This window comes from Phalacrocorax carbo, chromosome 11 (genome assembly GCF_963921805.1).
Source record: "Phalacrocorax carbo chromosome 11, bPhaCar2.1, whole genome shotgun sequence".
Taxonomy (NCBI): Eukaryota; Metazoa; Chordata; class Aves; order Suliformes; family Phalacrocoracidae; genus Phalacrocorax; species Phalacrocorax carbo.
Genome location: NC_087523.1, coordinates 23,957,339 through 23,975,594, shown reverse-complemented (window position 1 = coordinate 23,975,594; position 18,256 = coordinate 23,957,339). Strand labels below are relative to the sequence as shown.

The following is an 18,256-nucleotide window of genomic DNA, read 5'->3' as shown; positions in this document are numbered from 1 at the left end:
CACGTCCCACTTCCAGCACCAGCGTGGGAAGCTCCATCCCTGTGGGGCCGCGGCCGGTGCGTGGGGCGGGACCGTAACCGGTGCGTGGGCGGGATCGTGCGGGGCCGTAACCGGTGCGTGGGGCGGGACCACGCTGCGCCGCAGCCGGTGCGTGGGGCGGGACCGTGCGGGGCCGTAACCGGTGCGTGGGGCGGGACCACGCTGCGCCGCAGCCGGTGCGTGGGGCGGGACCGTGCGGGAGCGCGGCCGGTGCGTGGGGCGGGACCGTGCGGGGCCGCGGCCGGTGCGTGGGGCGGCGCGGCCCCATGAGCCGGTGAGGCGGCGGCGGTGCGGGATGGCGGCGGGCAGCGGCGGGCGGCCGCCGGGCCCCGACTCCTCCCTGGAGCCCTACGTGCAGACCCGCATCTTTAAGATCATCGTGATCGGAGACTCCAACGTGGGCAAGACGTGTCTGACCTTCCGCTTCTGCGGGGGCACCTTCCCCGACAAGACCGAGGCCACCATCGGCGTGGACTTCCGCGAGAAGACGGTGGAGATCGAGGGGGAACGCATCAAGGTGGGCCACGGCAGCTCCCGCACCCGCCCGGGCTGGCCGGCAGCGGCCCTGGGCAGCCAAGGCAGCCTGTCCCTGCCCCAGCCCCTGCCCCGAGGCTGCGTCTTTGCACCCCAAACACCTCTCAGGGGCTTTTCTATTTTCAGTCCGATTTGAGGGAGGGGAACAGGGGAAGGCTTCTTGTCCCCACGTTGCGGAGATGCTTTTGGAACCTGTCACTGCTGCGTTGTCACTATTCGTGCGGTTTGCTTGAGTCTGCAGGCAGGCTGAAACCATAGCTTGGGGTGAAGCGCTGCTGCCCTCCTGCTCTCCCGACACCCAGCATAACCGGGTCCCCAAAGCATCCGGGTGGCCTCCAGCTTCAGAAGCTGGACCAAAAGAGAGGCAAAGCCGCAGGGAGCTGGGGGAAGGAGCTGTATGCAGAAACCAGTGGGTTTTCGGGGAAGCAGATGGTTGTAGGCTGGCAGTGGCTGCGCTGGAAGGCCAGAAGCTGGTTGCAGTGGGCTTGGCAGCTGCGATATTAATGCTGAAGGCTGCTGTCAGCGAGCACTGGGAGGCTGCAATTTCAGCAGAACTAGAATAGGACGAATTTGCTGTACGAAGGCCAGTGTGACACCCGTAAGAAATGCATCAGCCCAAACCTGAAGAGCTCTGGCTGATCTGTCGGAGCAGATCTGCACATCAACAGCAGCCGGTAGGAAGCAGCCTGGGGAGCACAGTTTGCTGCTGAGCTTGGCCTGCCCAGTTAGGTGGATCAGCACCAGCAGCCATCCGTGCTTAGGACTGACTGCCGGAAGAAGCAAATATTGCTATTTTGCTGAGCGACGGTGACCGAAAGTTGAGTGACGAATCACCGTGAAATTAGAGCTACTATTGGTGGGTAAGAACTTTAGTTGTGCTTTTAAACTGTCCGTGAACATTTTTCTCTCTCTCCTTTAACAGGAGAGATGCTCATTTCCCCCCTGCCTTCCCCAGCTCCATCCAACGCGCATAGCTGTGCTGTTGTAAGCTGTAGCGCAGGCTGGCGTGAAGCCTGTCTTACAGCCGCTAGCCGCAAAACCTTGCCAGGCTTTCTACCTTTGGATATTATTTGTGCTCCATCAGGCAGGAGTGGGAGGCAGTGCAGCAAATTGGCCTTTTCCTGGGACCATGTGTCCAACATGGGAGGTGAGAGGTGGGAGAGGGACCCTCCCTCTCCTGCTCTGCCCAGCTGGAACAGCCCAGGACAGACCGGCAGGGAAGCGAATGAGCAGCAGCTCTTCTTTGCCAGCATTTTTCCACTCCAACAGACTCTGGGGCAGGCTCTGTCTCAGTGGGGTACAGGGTGATTTGGATTAACCACAGACACTTGTTTAGAAACTGCCAGTTCCAGGCTTCAAGACGTTACCTACAACAGCCAGCCGAACTCACAGAATGACAGACTAACAGCAAGGTGTGGGTTGGAAGGGACCTCTGGAGGCCATCTGCTCCAGCCCGGCTGCTGAAGCAGGGAAACCCAGAGCAGGTTGCCCCAGACCACGTCCAGATGGCTTTTGAATATCTCCAAGGATGGGGGCTCCACAGCCTCCCCAGGCAGCCTGTGCCAGTGCTCAGTCACCCCCACAGTGAAAGGTGTTACCTGATGTTCAGAGGGAACCTCCTGCATTACAGTGTGTGCCCACGGCCTCTGGTCCTGGCACTGGGCACCACTGAAAAGCGCCAGGCCCTGTCCTCTTTGTGGTCTCCCTTCAGGTAACTACACACATTGGTAAGATTCCCCCCTGAGGCTTCTCTTCTCCTGGCTAAACAGTCCCAGCTCTCTCAGTCTTTCCTCGTAGGAGAGATGCTCCAGTCCCTTCATCATCTTCAGGGCCCTTCGCTGGACTTTCTCCAGTCCATGCCTCTCCTGTACTGGGGAGCCCAGAACTGACTTCAGGAGTCCAGGTGTGGCCTCGCCAGCCCTGAATAAAGGGGACGGATCACCTCCTTTGGCCTGCTGGTGATGCTTTGTTTAATGCAGCCCAGGATACCAGTCATTGCCTTTGCTGGGAGGGCACGCTGCTGGCTCGTGTTCAACCTGGTGCCCACCAGGACCCCCAGGTCCTTTTCTGCCTAGCTGCTTTCCAGCTGGGCATCCTCCAGCATGTCCCGGTGCCTGGGGTTGTTCCTCCCCAGGGGCAGGACTTGGCACTTCTCTTTCTGGAACTTCACAAGGCTCCTGTCAGTGCATTTCTCCAGCCTGTTGAGGTCCCTCTGGATGGCAGCACAAGCATCTTGCATCCCAGCCACACTCCTCCCAGTTTGGTGTCACCTGCATGCTCACTGCGGGTGCAATCTGCCCCACCATCCAGAAAATTAACAAAGATGTTGAGCAGGACTGGCTCCAGCATTGACCCCTGGGGTACACTGCTAGTTACCAGTGTTCAGCTACACTTTGTGTCACTGATCATCACCTTCTAGGCCTGGACGTTCAGCCAGTTCCCAGTCTGCTTCACGGTCTGCTCATCCAGCCCAGGATCATGTTGGCTCCTCTGTCACTTGGGTGAGGAAGTTGTCATCAGTGCTCTCCAGGAACCTCCTGGATTGCTTGTGCCCTGCTGTGTTGTCCTTTCAGCAGCTATTGGGGTGGCTGAAGTCCTCCCCGAGGACCAGGGCCTGCGAACGTGAGGCTGCTCCTGTCTGTCCGCAGAGCGCCTCATCCACTTGTTCTTCCTGGTCAGGCAGCCTTCAGCAGACACCCGCTACAATGTCGCCCGTGCCGGTCTGCTCCTTAATCCTCACCTGCAAGCTCTCAGTTGGCTCCTCACCCAGCCCCGCAGCTCCGTGCCCTCCCGCTGCTCTCTTACACACAGGGTCGCTCCCCCTCCTCATCTTCTCTTTGCCCTGACTCCTCTGTACATACCACTGTGTAATTGTCGGGGTTCTCTTTTATGGCGTAGGATTAGGTGGAAAAATGTCCTGATCTGGCGCAAGAATGTTTGTGAAATGAGAAGTGCTTTGTGCGGTTCGTTTCTGTGGTGGGGATGGTGGTCAAGTGCATCGGGAAGAGGATGAGAAGCAGGGAGCAGTCCAGCAGCAGAGAGCTGTGGGAGGGCTGCCTGGCACAGTGTTACAAAGTCAGGTAAGTCATCAGGCAGGGACTTTTCTTGCTGAAAAGTGTGCTGCTGATTCTCTTGAATATATAGGATCGGCTGCAGTGGCTGAGAAACGGGATATGCTGTGCAGAGCCTTGCACTTGCCTGTGACTACCAAAAGTGAATGGAAGCGCTGACACGATCTCTCTTAGTAGATGAGCTGGGCTTACTTGGTTGAATTACACAAGCACGTGCACTGGCCTGTACAGCCCTGGGCACTGTCAGCATAGGCCGAAAAGCTTGTGCGACTCCTCCATCGATCCTGGTTCATCTAACAAGAGACTGCCCCTGCCTGCAGGCTCACCTCGCCCGCGCCCTGCCTCGGGGCTACGGCCTCCTGCACCTTCCTGCGGGGGTTTCACCAAGCCAGCCTCGGGCAGCAGGCCCTGCCCCGGGGTGGACACGCAGCGCTCCTGTAGCCTTCCTTCTCGTCTGCTTTGCTTCCTAGGTGCAAGTGTGGGACACTGCTGGCCAGGAGAGGTTTCGGAAGAGCATGGTAGAGCATTACTATCGCAACGTGCATGCCGTTGTCTTCGTTTACGATGTCACCAAGATGACCTCCTTCACCAACCTCAAGATGTGGATCGAGGAGTGCAACGGGCACGCGGTGCCCCCCCTTGTCCCCAGGGTGCTCGTTGGGAACAAGTGTGACTTGAAAGACCTGATCCAAGTGCCATCCAGCATGGCCCTGAAGTTCGCCGATGCTCACAACATGCTTTTGTTTGAGACCTCGGCCAAGGACCCTAAGGAGAGCCAGAACGTGGACGCCATTTTCATGTGCCTGGCCTGCCGGCTGAAGGCACAGCGGTCACTGCTCTGCCGGGACCTGGAGGGGCGGCCGGGCCAGGCCCGCAGGCTGGAGCCAACGCACGACGCCAATGGTAAAAACTCCTGCCCGTGCTGAGCAGGGCTCCCGCCGCCCACTGTCACGGTCACCCCAATAAAGTCTCTGCGGTTCCAGTCAGCTCTGGGTGGTGCTTTGCGCGGTTCGGCCCGGTTCGGCTCCGCTCGGTTCGGCTCGGCACCGCCTCGGCTCCGCTCGGTTCGGCTCGGCTCCGCTCGGCACCGCCTCGGCTCCGCTCGGTTCGGCTCGGCACCGCCTCGGCTCCGCTCGGCACCGCCTCGGCTCCGCTCGGTTCGGCTCGGCTCCGCTCGGCACCGCCTCGGCACCGCCTCGGCTCCGCTCGGCACCGCCTCGGCTCCGCTCGGCACCGGCGCATGCGTAGTGCGCGGCGGCGGCGCCACCATGAAGTAGGGCACCGGGCGCGGAGAGCGGGAGGGACGGGCAGGCCCGGCCCCGTACCACCCCCCCACCCCCCCCCCCGCCCCGCTCCCGGTGCTGACCGTGCCCTCACTTCCAGCCCCCTGACGAAGGTAAAGCTGATCAACGAGCTGAACGCGCGGGAGGCGGAGCTGGGCGTGCAGGAGGCGGTCTCGTGGCACGCGGAGTACAAGGACAGCGCCTGGATCTTCGTCGGTACGGGCCGGGCGGGCGGGGGGATGTCGGCGGGGTCGGGCCCGGCCGGGCCCTCGCGGGACCGGTGCCCCCTTCCCTCTTCTCCCTCTCCCCGCAGGCGGGCTGCACTACGAGCTGACGGAGGGGGATGTCATCTGCGTGTTCTCGCAGTAAGTACCGTGGCCCCCCCCGCCTCTCCGCCCCCCCACCCCCGCCGCCCCCCCGGTGCTAAGACCGCGTTGCAGGTACGGGGAGGTCGTCAACATCAACCTGGTGCGGGACAAGAAGACCGGGAAGTCCAAAGGCTTTTGCTTCCTTTGCTATGAGGACCAGCGGAGCACCATTCTCGCTGTGGACAACTTCAATGGGATCAAGGTGAGCGAAGCAGCCGGGCCGCGGCCCTGCCTTCCCGCTGCCACCAAAACCGGGATTAAAACTCCGTAACACTGGGCGTGTTAAAGAGCAGACACGACTTTATTCGGTGCCTGGTGCATGGGGGACCTCTCCTCCTAGCTTGCACACCTACTGGAGTTCAATTTGACATTTATACGTGACACATCACGCTTGTCTAATACATAATCATTGACCTGGCTGGGCATCCCCTTCTTCCTTGGGTCTGTATTTCCCTGCTTAAATTTATATTTAAAGCCACAGTGTGATTTTTTTAATTCACTGCGCATGCTCAAAAGGAGCGGGGGGGTTAGTCCTTCTGTCCCTCAATTGAATCAGAGGTTGCAATCTTCCCCTGCAGGAATTACCTTTCCCCCCCATCCCTGTTACTTGCTGTTTTCACTGTTTCATGGTTGTGGCACTCCTCCGGCTTCCTTGCAGGAGAATGTTTCTTTCTGTTATTGGTCCTTGAAGTTTCTCAGCTCATGAACCTTGAATACCTTTCAGAAGTTGGCTCCCTGAGTTGTTTGTATTTCATAGGATGTGGGCTTAGGTTAATAATGGCTCAGGTGGCACGTTTAACTCCAGTTACTTACAACACTGTGGTGGCCCCTGAGCTACTGCCTCACATCAAACAGGAGCCCCAGCAGCGTGGGTCGCAGCTCTGTGCCTTCACTAACAGCATGACTCCTCTCATAGATCAAAGGAAGGACGATTCGAGTGGACCATGTCGCCAACTACCGGCCCCCCAAAGAGTCTGATGACTTAGATGACGTCACGAAAGCCCTCCATGCGAAGGGTTGTGGAGTTAAAACACCACCTCACACGTCATCCGATTCGCTGTCGGAGGATGATGATGTGCCTGTAAAAAAGCAGAAAGGTGAGGTGTGTTCCTGCCGGTCTTGACCCCGGGTGGGAGTATCTGCACGGAGCCCTCTGTCTCGCAAAGGCCCTTTGCTCGGGGGAGTGCCAGGGACAGGGTCTGCTTTTGGGAAGGGACACAGCCCTAATGCTTTACTTTGTGATCTCCTTAGGGGTGCCTGAGTGCCTGTGCTTAGCCCTCACCTTGAGTGTCCTCCCCCAGCCTCTGAAGAGCTGTATCTTGCAGTCAATAACAGCACCTTTCCTGGAAAAAAGCCTGCCAGGCTGCAGGGTTACTGCAGGGGGAGCAGCGCTGCAGGGGATGGGGAGAGGGAAGGCTTAGGGAAAGCCCCACTTAATCTTAATTTCTGGTACTGTAGGACTAGAGTGCTGTAGAGTACATCCAAATTGAACTTGAATGACCGTGCCATGTAAAGGACTACCCTGTGCAGCTATACTGATGGATTTTTAAGAAACCATTAGGGTTTATTCCATCTGTGCCACAGAGATCTTGCGAAGTTACCCTTGTCAGAGCCAGCAGAGTGCTAGAAGCAGTGACTTGAGGTAGGAGCTGCTTACTGTGGCTTGCTAATGGCGAAGGCTTCCAGGTGGTGTCTGCCGGAGGTGGGTTGTAGCTCTCAGGATGAGCTGTTAGGTGCAGCACCCTTGGGGTTGGGGTGTCCCGCATTCTGAAGCTAGCTAGGAGCTGAGGCGTCGCACGCCGAGGAACGTTCCTGCCCGCAGCCAGGCTCTACCCGTGGCAGATGGGCGTTAGCAGGTATTTGGGGCCATCTTGTAGCTACAGGGGTCCGAGACCTGCCTTTGCACTCCCACCCCTATCGAGAGGGGTCTCAGCGTTGTGTGGTGTGGAGGAGGACACGGGAGGGATGGGTCCTTAGCATGGGGCAGAGGGGCATGTCAGCCAGGCTAGAGCACGGGCTTGAGAGAAGGGTTGGAGGGAAGAAAATAGGCAACAAAACTAGGGGTGAGGACAAGATGTTTCTCCAGAGCGCCAAGGAGATGTGCAAAAATGAGGGATGCGAAGGAGAGAGAAGAGGGAGGAGGATCGTTGGGTCTGGGGAAGTGAATTTGCATAGAGAGGATCACAGTTCTTATTGTGTAGATTTTACTGAGGAAAGAGACTGAAAGGAAGGTGCTCGATATTCCAAGCTGTGTTGAAAGTGCACGCAAGGGCAGCCTTGCTGGGAAGGATGCGATGTGGCAAGTGTTAAAGAAGGAATTAGGATGGCTCATGCCGGAGGAGAAAAGTGTCAGCCTTGGAAGTGGAGGAGGATCTCTCTGAGGGGGGGAACAGGCCGTGAAGCTTGGGCCGAGGTGGGGGAACTGAAAACGGGAGTTGGAAGGGCGCAGCAGTGCTGGGCAGAGACTGGGGAGGTGAGGTGGTGCCTGCAGGACTGTCCGCCCCGAAAGATGAACCTTGTGTTTCAGATAAGGAGAAGAGTAGACAGGAGCGGCAAAAGCAGAGCTCACAGGCTGCGAAGAGGGCGGTGTCGGCGGAGGAGGTGCACCCCAGGATCAAGATCAAGAAGGAGAAGGAGGACCCTGCCTACGAGCGCTATGCCAGCGGGAGCCAGCAGCTCTTGAAGGGCTCCGAGAGGAAACCTGTGAGCAGGACTCAGCGAGAAGATGATGAACGGAGGCACCAGAGGCCTTCAGAGAGAAGAGGGGAAAAAAGCTGCCAGGAGCAGCGGGGACAAAGTGGTTTGTGGGAAGAGAGGGAGAAGAGAGAGGAGGCTGGCAGGAAGGGCAACGGGCACGGCAGCCGGCGAGAAGAGTGTCCTGAGGGAGGCAGATCCCGGGAGCGCAGCGCCAGGGAGCCCCATGCCAGGCACAGGGAGTGGGGCTCCACGAAAGGCTCCGGCCGCAGCTGAGCCCCGGGGTGAGCGGTTCAGGAGCCAAGAGGGACCCCGAGCCTGCCCAAAAACCTGTGCAGAGCCTCCCCATGCCTCTTGATGGGGATCTGCGGCCAGACCGTTCACCTCCAACAACTCCCGCTCGGTTTCCCATTCCGTGCTTGGGCAGGGCTCCTCTCGCTGCCTGTGCTGCGGACCAGGACATGAGTTTTGTTGCCTGCGTCAGCCCTTCTTGCAGCGTTTGAGACTCGCAGGCGTGCTGGGACGCTGCACCGCAGCGTGGAGGTGGTCACTGGGAGCGATGGGACGCTCTTCCTCCCAAAACCACCCAGTTCCCCCAGCCCCGGTGGGGGTGTCCCCCTCTCGCGCTGTGGGGAGAGGGGAGAGACCAGTGGGTGGCTTGTGGTGGATCTCTCCTGGTGTCTGTGGTGGATCCCAACGTGCACCGCTGCGAGTTACTGGTGTTTGGTTGGGTTTGTTTTAATAAAAATCATCTCTTTCCCGGAAGATAGCTCTGGGAGTGGCCTTTCTATCTCCCTGTAACTGCACAAGGTGCGTGTTTTTCTTAACCCCGTGGTCACGCTGAGTTGACCAGAAAACCACGGGCGGCGGAGACGCAACCGGTGATGGAGGGAGGGATGGGGTTTAGCCGGATTCGGTTGCTGGGAGGAATAAACACGCCTGGATGGGATCCGTTATGGTTCCAGGTGGTTGGCGGGAGCGGGAGCCGGGGGGTGCGGAGGTGTTCACCCCCGAGGGGCTGGGGAGCGGGAGGGGGCGGCTCCGGGCCGGCAGGGGGCGCTCGCGCGCCCGGCGGGGGACGCTCTGCATTTCCGCTTCCGGGCGGGCTGACAGCGGCGAGGGAGGCGTCCGGTCCGGTGCGCCGCCGGCGGCCCCGCTCCGCCATGCCATGTCCGCGCTGAACTGGAAACCCTTCGTGTACGGCGGGCTCGCCTCCATCGTGGCCGAGTTCGGTGAGGCGGCGGGGCGGGGGGGCCGGGCCGTGCCGTGCCGTGCCGGCGGGGCGCTGACGGCCGCTCTCCCCGCAGGCACCTTCCCCGTGGACCTCACCAAGACGCGCCTGCAGGTGCAGGGCCAGAGCGCCGATGCGCGCTTCCGCGAGGTCCGGTACCGCGGCATGTTCCACGCCCTCTTCCGCATCTGCCGTGAGGAGGGCGGCCGAGCGCTCTACTCGGGGTAAGCGCCGGGCAGGACGGGATCCCCCCCCCCCTTCCGGGACGACCCCGCCCTGCCTGCCCCCGGGACCCCACTGCCCGCTCCGGATCCCCCTCTGCCCGCCCCCGGGCCCCCCCCTTCTCCGCCCGCTCCGGGTCCTCCTCTTTCACCTGTCCCCGGGACCCCGCTGCCCGCTCCGGATCCCCCTCCGCCCGCCCCGGGTCCCCCTCCCCGGGTCCCCCTCCCCGCCCACACCCCACTGCGAGCCCGCCCGGGGTTCCCAGCCAGCCCTGAGCCCCGCAGGGAGAGTCGGGGGCAGGGACAACGGCGCTGCTGCAGCCTGGAGACTCCTTGTTTTCCCGAGGTGGGGAGCGACGGACTTGTGTGGCAAAGCCAAGGGCTGGGTCGGTGCCAGCCTCCCGCGCTGGGGGGTGCGGGGGGGACAGTCTGAGGTGCTTCTCAGGCAACCGGGTTGTCATCCTGGGCGCCTGGCAGAGCTGTGCTTTTTGGGAGCGACTGAGCCGCGGCCGGGGTGTGTGGGGCCCGAGCTCTGCCCCTCGCAGTTTGGGGGCCAACGGGGAGCAACTTGTGCTGGGCCTGCAAGGAGGGCTACCGCACCGGCAGGGGCCAATGCTTTCCTTTGTTCCCCCTCTCAGGATCGCCCCTGCGTTGCTGAGGCAGGCATCTTATGGCACTATAAAGATTGGCATTTACCAGAGTTTGAAGCGGCTGTTTGTAGATCGCATGGAAGGTCAGTGTCAGTAAACGTGTCTGTGCAGGCACCTCATCCCTCCCAAGAGGTGCGGTGTGAAATCTCGAGCTCTCTGTGCTGTGTGGTTTTGCTCATTCCTTTCTCTGTCCTTCCCAGCTATAAACTCCCACAGAAATGGAGTTCTTGTTACTTCACGCTGTGGCTTTGTTTGTACAGTAGTAGCAAGGCTAGATTTCAGTACAGATGTGAATCTCACCCTGCTTGGCACTGCCCTCAGTTCCTAGCCAAACACCTCCCCCTCCGGCCGGGTCTGTCCTTTCCCCAGCCTTTATCTCTGTTTTGCAACATCAGAGCCCAAAAAAAAGGCATTGCTGTCCCAGGCTCGCCTCTTCTTTCTGGCTGGTGTCATCACGTCCCATCTGTACATCAGATGTGGTACGTGGATTGAAAGCTTTGGTAGTGAGTCTCTCCTGTCTTCAAGCTGGAGCCTTTGAGCCCTTGTGCCCGAACACGGCACGCCAGGGTAGGGATTGTGCTGTCCAGCTCTTTATCTCTGGCTCCAACTGCAGCGATGGGATACCGTGAATGCTTTCAACCTGTATGCCTCTGGTGGCGAGGGCCTCTGCAGCTCCTGCCTGGCGGGTGGAGCATCAGAAGCCTAGTACACGTTCACTGAAGGAGCACCAAGATCCGCATGCCCGGTTTTAAACCCTGGTGCAACATGAGTGAATATCGTAATGCCGTCCCGACCTGGGAAGTGAGACGGGCAGTCGGGGCCGGTCAACAGGCCAGCAAGAGGACTGGGAACTGCAGCATGTTAGAGCTTCTTTCCTGAGGCTGCTCTGTTCTCCAGTAACACCCCTGCCTGTGCGTCGTTCTGTGTGCCTGTACGGCTGGGTCGCATGTCTCTCCTCGCTTGCTGTTGCAGCGTTTCCAGTTGTGAGTACCGTTGTCTGAATGTTTGTCTCCCTACAGGCCTGGGGCAGCCAGTGGCCTGGTCTCCTCTGGGAAGTGCTGTGGTCAGTACCAGCAAAGGGCTGTGCCTTTTCCCAATGTAACCATCACCCTAATACTGGGCCTGGAAGTCTTGGATTATTCCACCCGCCCCTCGGAACTAATTGCATCTAACTTTCTCTGCCTGGGTCGCCTCTTCTCTGTTTTTTCAAGGCGGCTGCGTATTCTGAGTGCAGCCAGCCGGGGCTCCAGATCAAAACAAATTCGTATCAGGTTGCCTTGAGAAGCATTGGGTTGTCCCTCTTTCTCTTCCTCTGTCTTGGCTTGTCTCCGTCGTGAGAAATGCATCACTGGACGCTGAAATCTCAGATAATTGTTCAAAATTTTCAAGTATCACGGTCTTTTCCATGTCTGATCAGCTAGAGTCATCAGTAAGACCCGCTTCTCTCTGAGAGCGTGTTGCTGAGCGTTTCAGCTGGTGCTTTCTGTCTCTGGCAGATGTGGGGACAGATGTGCTGTGAGCTGATGGTAGCTGGCCAGCCTCTGCTTGTGCAGCTTCACCATGTGATTTGCAAACTGAGCTTCTCTGCTCTTCCCAGAGCTTGCTTGTTCAGTACAATCTGTGTGTCTTCTCTTTCGGCCTTTAGGACCTGACTTTCTTTTCTCAATTGCAGACGAAACGTTGCTAATCAATGTAATCTGCGGAGTAGTTTCGGGGGTGATCTCCTCTGCAATTGCCAATCCGACAGATGTGCTGAAGGTAAGAAGTTTACCTGGCCAGATACAGCTTCTGGCTGGCTGTGGTTTGACATGTGGAGGCTGCTACTTTCCAGGGAAGGTGCATCTCTCCCAGCTGCAGAGAGGTGCTCTCTGAGCCACTGTGTTAATTATGAATGGGAAGAGAAGCCCAGAGCAATTAACAGGTTTTTAAAAATGCAGCTCTTAAAGATCATGAAACGTGTTACGGCAAGGGGTGGAGGCTGTGTTACCTTCGCTGGGTGAGGTGAGCGGGGTGGTCGCCAGCTGTTTGCCAGACCTCCGGCTCCTTTCCCTTTGGTCACTGCGCTGTGCTTTGCTGACGCTGCTGCAAGGCCCGCCTGTTACGTGGCGTGACCAGGGTCCAGCGGGGACTGCCCGGTCCCCTCCATTCCCTACTGCGGGACCCCTACAGGGGTCCAGGTAGCTCTGCTCTGAGAAAAGAGAGCCTGAGAACTTTCCCACGCTTCTCCCTGTGTAGATCCGCCTTCTCAGACTGCTTTCAGAGTGGGGCGGCCTTGCCTGTCACATCTCCGTCTTGTCTGACTTTTGCACTGTGCTTCCACACTGTTGCTGTCCCTGCTCCTTGCCTGCGTCGTCGTTTGCCGCGCGGGTTGCAGGGAGAGGGCACGTGGATGGCAGTGTCTGCTCCGAGCCGTTCCGTTGTTCCTTCTAGCAGGAGGTCCCCTGAGCTGGCGTCTCTGCCCTCCTGGGCAGGCACCGATGTTCCACGAGATGTTCCACGAGAGTCCCACTGACTCTCGGTTTCTTTCAGATTCGAATGCAGGCTCAAGGCAGTTTATTCCAGGGTGGCATGATTGGCAGCTTCATCGACATCTACCAGCAGGAGGGTACCCGAGGCCTCTGGAGGGTGAGTACCAGCTCCTGGAAGCCCCACTAGTAGCAGAACTAACAGCCGCCTCGGCTCTTTTCCTACACCCAGGTGCAGCTCTTGCAGCGAGCGGTGAGCCAAGAGTAGTAGCAAAGTTCTGCTTCTGGTTACCAGACAAACAGAAGCACGTCTGTGGTGGAGACTGGGGCTGTGCTATGGCAGCGTCAGCACTGGGCTGGGCAGACCTGGTTTCCAGGACTGAAACTGGTGTGTGTAAAGTTTCAAGTACATGAGTGTCCCTTGAATGGACTGGCACTGGGGGCTGGGCCCTCTCCATGGCCTGCCTTAGGAAGGGTGCTCAGCCCGGTGTATCCTGGAGTCAGCTGGAGGCGACCCTGCACGCAGTCGGCAGGGCGAGTTACCTCCCTCTGAGCGTGAGCGGCTGAGCACCTCCTCGCGTGGAGGAAGAGGAATTCTTCCAAGTAACCTGAGAGACACTAATGATGTACAGTAGCTGTCTGAAGCTCCGAAGGGACAAATTTGCCCTGTGCCCCCCCGCCCCACAGTGTTAGACCCCTTGAAACTTGCCCTCTGAGTATGCAGAGTATGACAGAGCGGTGGCTTTTGGGGAAGCTGGCGACGCAACGCTCTCGGGCTTGAAGGCAGATGAGTTACCAGTGCTCAAGCCTTACTGCTTGGATTTTAGCAGTGGTCCTTTGACTTTTGTTAGAGACCCTTGCTTTGTCCTTCCATTACAAGGGTTCGTGCGCTCCGTTATCCAGCAGTCTGCTGAGTCGCGAGGTCAGGTATGGGAACTACAGAATCCCAATGCTTTTTTCCAGTCAAGAGTCCGATTTTTCCCTCTTATGGACACTGAAGTCCTTTACAGAGAGAGAGCTGTTGCAGTGTCCTGTGTGGGAAGGGGAGGAGGAGTTAATCAGCTGCCAGTGTTGACACAATATTTACTTTGAGATTATTTCTGCTCTCTAGACAAAGACACAAGGGGAAGAGAGACTAGAAAAGAAATGAAACCCGCTGAGTTGCTGATGTGTGCTGCAGACAGGACACGGTGCACAGACAGATCAGTCTCGAGGTAGATTCCAGTGATCAAGGTAGTCTCACTGCTCTCTGGTCTGGGACAACCACTGCCTCCTCCCTCCAGTCTTCCCTCAGGTTGAGGCAAAGACGTTTGTGCTCACCAGTCTCACCAGTTCTGGCATTCACCTCACGGGGATGTTTGGGCCGGCTGCGCCGGCATTGGGTTAGGCAGGAACCCAGGAGAGGCTGCCAGGCGCCGCGTTAGCCCAGCGGGGTGGGGACAGCAGGAGCCATAACCTGAAAAGTACTTTCACTTCTTACAGTTGCTTTGGTTTTGTGTGGTGAGAAAGCTGGCTGTCCTGATGGGCTGGCTCATAATTCAGCCACACCGAAGGGTCACTCCCCATCCCAGTGACCAGGGAGCTCTCTCGTGACACCTTGGGTCTCCCTGAATTACTTGGATGGTGTTACAGTTCCTGTGCAGTGGCCCAGCTCTGCGTTGCTGCCATGTTCTCCTTGTTCTGCGAGCCAATAAAAATTTGCACATATTTTAATCTGGTTCCTGATGAGGGGTTTGCTGGGATGTTTCTCAGACAGAAGGTAGCTGCTTCCTCCAGCCTAAGCTCAGAGTTGTTCCAGTAATTGTCTGGCCGGTTCCCAGGTCAATGTCCTGCCCGCAGCAGCTCTTTTAATAGATGAAAATCTAAATCAAAAACCTTAAGAAAGGAGACTCTCTCCTGTTATGTAGCAAGGGGGACCTGAGCCCCACCTGGCTGCTTAAACAGCTGCTGCTCTTGCGGTGGAGGATCCTTTCTGGTATTGAAATTGGTGGGTGCTGTTCAGTGGGGGAAGAAGAGTGGATTCCTGCCTGATTCCTGTGTGCTAGTGGCTGGGAGGAGAGAATCTAGCTGGGGTAATGCTGCCAGGGTGGAGGAATCCTCCTTAGCTTTGGAGTAACGTTGGGAGACAGTGAGCTGGTCTGTCTGAAGAGCTACAGCTGCAAGATAGGGCAAGGAGGATACAAGGTAGATTGTCAGCAAAAGGCCCCTGAGAGGAAGCTGGGGGGAGATGTTGTACTGGCTGCAGTCCCCAGGCAGCAGCTTGAGCCTGTGACTCACGTTTGTGCTCTGTAGGGTGTTGTGCCAACAGCTCAGAGAGCCGCCATCGTGGTCGGGGTGGAACTGCCAGTCTACGACATCACCAAGAAGCACTTAATTCTGTCCGGCCTGATGGGTGACACCATCTTTGCCCACTTTGTGTGAGTATTTGCTGCAGCTGCTGCATCTTCCAGGCTTGGCAGGGGTGTGTGAAGCAGAGGAGCAAGTGGGATTTGGGGTGAGAACTGTTTATAAAGCAGGGGATTTGGAGCTGCAGAGCACAGGCTTGGTACTTCTGAGGGATCTGCTGTGTCAATCGGAGCAGCTCAGAGACCATCAAGTATCCCCAGAGACACTTCCCTGGAGAAGGAACCTGGCAGAAATCCTGTGGTGATTTGAAGTGTCAGCTTGATTCCAGCACGCTGATGGCCAGAAATGCTGTTGCTCCGTGTCTGTGCCCTGCTGTGAACAAGGCAGGAGTTCTGGGTGTGCGACTGCCTGTAGCAAGCAGTTGAAAGCTGCTTCTGTCCTAGGTGCTCGTCTGTACAGACGCTGTCAGCTTGCAGCCACTGCTGCAAGAGCTTGGAGAGATGAACAGAGACTTGCAAAGCTGACAAGACCCTGAGCAATCTGACCAAGTCTTGAAGTCAGCCTGCTCTGAGCCCGGGGTGGGTTAGAGACCTCCCGAGGTCTTTCTTCACCTACATTTTCCTATTCTTCTGGCAGACACTTTAGCTGGAGGCGCTGCAGTGCTTCTGTTGGGTTTGCCTGCTGTGGGCTGGAGGTGACAAGCGCTAGACCATACGTGGAGGGAGGAGACTAGCAGCTGCATGCTCCCTCTTGCTGCCTTTGGCCTTCCTCCCTCCTTCCCCACCCCGAAGAAATGTTTGCTCTGGTGAGAAGGATGTGCGCTTCCAAGAGGCTGCCTTCAGGTCTGTGTCACCTTGACAGCTCCCAGAGACACTTGCTGGAGTGCAGGCTGCCCCTGCGGAGACCCAGCAGTGGGCTCTGACGAGGGCGTTGATTAGGCAGAGCTGAGCGTCTCCCCGCCCAGCTCTTGGGGGCCCTGAGGTGGTATGAGTCTTGCCTCTGCCTGTTTTCGGGGTGGGAACAGGTAGTGCAGCTTATGTTTATTGCCTTTTACAAAATCCAGTGAAAAGTACTCGTTTGTGCTTATGTCAAGGCCTGTCTGAGCCAGAATGGCCGTGTTCAAAGCTGTTCCCCTCTCCTGTTTTGGTGTCTATATAGTTCCAGTTTTACATGTGGGCTGGCTGGGGCCATTGCCTCCAACCCTGTGGATGTGGTGCGGACACGGATGATGAACCAGCGGGCGATAGTGGGCAGCACGGAGCTCTATAAGGGCACTCTGGATGGCCTTGTGAAGGTAAGGAGGTGAGAGAGGTGGGCAAATCCCTGTCGTAAGGAGGCTGGCCAGATTCCAGCACCACGCGGCGCTGATAGGAGCCGTTGGATTCTACAGCGACAGAACATGCTTGCCCGTGGGAGCTTCAGACAAACCAGAGGAGGGCCTAGAGTTGCTTTCCTGAGGTTGCCGTCAACCCGAGCATCCTCCCAACCTTACGGGACAAAACTTTGTCAGTGATGCAGTTTGATTAGGTTCATATGCTGTAAGTGACACTTCACACAACTGAGCTGCGTCTCCATTGGCCTGTCTGCTTACTGCAGCAGCTGTAAACGTCCGTCATATCACAGGTGGCATTAGGGAGATGGGCAGAGCGTGGACCTGGTGTGTCGTGTAATTGATCTGTCTCTTCTCTCCTCCCAGACATGGAAGAGCGAGGGCTTCTTTGCACTCTATAAAGGTTTCTGGCCCAACTGGCTTCGGCTCGGTCCCTGGAACATCATTGTATCCTTCAGCGTGCTGCTGGGAGGTCGTGGGTATGGGCAGGCAGGGGAAAACCAAGCTGTAGCGGGAAGCGCAGAGCAGAGGCCTTGATGGGGCACCTCTTCGTCTTCCCTGTGGGTAACCCTGTCCTGCTTGGACAGATATAAGCTGTGATGTGGCTGCTGCTGGTTCAAGCACCAAAAAATGCCACTGGTTGTGACCACTGCTTCTAACAGCTCTGTAGGTGGCCAGTGCAGGGCCGGCCAGTGCAGGGCCTTCCAGTGCAGCAGCATGGGTGTTTTCCTGCAGAGTGAGTGCTTTCAAGTGCTTGGCCTGAGGCTTCCCCTTTGGCCCGAGCTCCCGGAGGTGCTGCGGTTTCTGGGTCGGCTCCTGTTCCATGAGGGAAGCCTGGGGAACGCTCTGCTGCTCTGAGACGGGTGCTGACCTCCGCAGAACCAGCGCTGCTGTGTTGCCGTTCTAGATCCTTCTTGCCCTCTGGAGCTGTGTGCACAATTTATTTTAAAAAAGTCCCAGTCAGGGGTTAGAGGCACCTCTCTTTCTCAGTGGTCTAGGCAAGCCTGGGCCAGTTTTCTTCTGGGCCAGCTTCTTTCCTCTCCAGGTAGCTCTTGTCCCGCAGCGCTCTCTTCTACCTGTGGAGCTCAGTTTACGCTGCCTGGCAGAGGGGCTTCCCCACGGTGGCCTTCAGCCGTACTGTGCTGATGTTCTCCCTGCCTCGCCTTGCCAGGCGTGGCCTGGTCACGTCAGGAGGCCCGGTGCAGCTGCCCTGTGTATTTGGCCCAATTCCTTGACATTCTCTTCAGTTTTTTATCACATACGAGCAGCTGAAGCGACTTCCATTCTGACAGCTGGCTTTGTTTCATGAGTCATCTTCAAGACTTGGAGCGGAGAGCTTTGCCGCAGCCTTCCCCTTCATTTCACCATCCCCATATTTTGATGTGTTGGTAGATGTGGGTCTGGGCTCTCCCTCTCCCCCAAATGCACGGTCCCTGGAGCATGATCTGGCTGAAGTATAACTGGGAGGCCAGTTATATATATATAAATATATATATATATGAGAGGCACTGCATGTTTTTTCACGTGGAGGCAAATATTAATGGTTTGCAAGTGTCTGGGCCTGAAGCAATATCTTCTGTGAAGATCTGTGCATTCCAGTGGCCTTTTGGTGCAGCTGCGGTTTGTTGTTTGGCTCGTGTGTGTTTTAATGCCATGCCTGCGGGGTGAGGCTGGAGGCTGGGAAGGGGTGCTGTCATGTTTTCTCGTGGAACCATAACCTCATTAAATTATTTATTGACCGGATGGCTTGAGTTTGTGTTTGTGCAGGTTTACTGCAGGTATATTCCAGAGCAGATGGTGTGTCTGCCCTTGGAGAGGACAGAAGCTATTTTTTCAGCACACTATACATATCTTTTTTTCCCCAAATATATATATATATATATATATATATATAAAAGCAACCTTTAGGATTCATTACAGTGGAAACGTTCCTAAAGCAAAGTTTAACTGTTAGTGTCAGAAAATTGTGGTGTTGCACTCTTAGGTCAGTCTTGCAAGACCTCGGTCTCTTCACCTTATTGCTC

At 57.3% G+C, this 18,256-nt stretch overlaps 3 protein-coding genes across 4 annotated transcripts; all 3 read left to right on the top strand.

The window, feature by feature from the left end:
• The first annotated feature begins 190 nt into the window (after nt 1–190).
• On the top strand, nt 191–4,651 carry RAB33A (RAB33A, member RAS oncogene family). Its single transcript, XM_064463513.1, has 2 exons — nt 191–556; nt 4,115–4,651. The coding sequence occupies exons 1-2, from the start codon at nt 335–337 to the stop codon at nt 4,568–4,570; spliced, it is 678 nt and encodes a 225-aa protein (XP_064319583.1). The 5' UTR covers nt 191–334; the 3' UTR covers nt 4,571–4,651.
• Nucleotides 4,652–4,831: 180 nt separating this feature from the next.
• RBMX2 (RNA binding motif protein X-linked 2) lies at nt 4,832–8,758 on the top strand. The gene is made up of 6 exons (XM_064463509.1): nt 4,832–4,917; nt 5,028–5,143; nt 5,241–5,292; nt 5,368–5,497; nt 6,212–6,392; nt 7,823–8,758. Exons 1-6 carry the CDS (start codon nt 4,913–4,915, stop codon nt 8,263–8,265), a joined length of 927 nt encoding a protein of 308 aa, XP_064319579.1. The 5' UTR covers nt 4,832–4,912; the 3' UTR covers nt 8,266–8,758.
• A 319-nt stretch (nt 8,759–9,077) lies between these two features.
• SLC25A14 (solute carrier family 25 member 14) lies at nt 9,078–17,975 on the top strand. 2 transcript variants are annotated; one of them, XM_064463511.1, is made up of 9 exons: nt 9,078–9,221; nt 9,297–9,444; nt 10,080–10,174; nt 11,764–11,849; nt 12,621–12,716; nt 14,849–14,973; nt 16,061–16,196; nt 16,599–16,679; nt 17,480–17,975. In XM_064463511.1, exons 1-9 carry the CDS (start codon nt 9,158–9,160, stop codon nt 17,519–17,521), a joined length of 873 nt encoding a protein of 290 aa, XP_064319581.1. In that variant the 5' UTR covers nt 9,078–9,157; the 3' UTR covers nt 17,522–17,975. The 2 variants fall into 2 exon arrangements, with proteins under 2 accessions (XP_064319581.1, XP_064319582.1); XM_064463512.1 differs by lacking the exons at nt 16,061–16,196; nt 16,599–16,679; nt 17,480–17,975 and adding an exon at nt 15,539–16,054.
• Nucleotides 17,976–18,256: the final 281 nt, after the last annotated feature.

Bases quoted from the DNA above. Each gene is read 5' to 3' on its own strand.
- RAB33A (XM_064463513.1), top strand. From the start codon at position 335: ATGGCGGCGGGCAGCGGCGGGCGGCCGCCGGGCCCCGACTCCTCCCTG. The intron at 557-4,114 runs GTGGGCCACGGC...TTTGCTTCCTAG, and splicing joins TCGAGGGGGAACGCATCAAG to GTGCAAGTGTGGGACACTGC.
- RBMX2 (XM_064463509.1), top strand. The intron at 5,293-5,367 runs GTAAGTACCGTG...ACCGCGTTGCAG, and splicing joins GTCATCTGCGTGTTCTCGCA to GTACGGGGAGGTCGTCAACA. The intron at 6,393-7,822 runs GTGAGGTGTGTT...CTTGTGTTTCAG, and splicing joins GCCTGTAAAAAAGCAGAAAG to ATAAGGAGAAGAGTAGACAG.
- SLC25A14 (XM_064463511.1), top strand. From the start codon at position 9,158: ATGTCCGCGCTGAACTGGAAACCCTTCGTGTACGGCGGGCTCGCCTCC. The intron at 10,175-11,763 runs GTCAGTGTCAGT...TCTCAATTGCAG, and splicing joins GTTTGTAGATCGCATGGAAG to ACGAAACGTTGCTAATCAAT. The intron at 12,717-14,848 runs GTGAGTACCAGC...TGTGCTCTGTAG, and splicing joins GTACCCGAGGCCTCTGGAGG to GGTGTTGTGCCAACAGCTCA.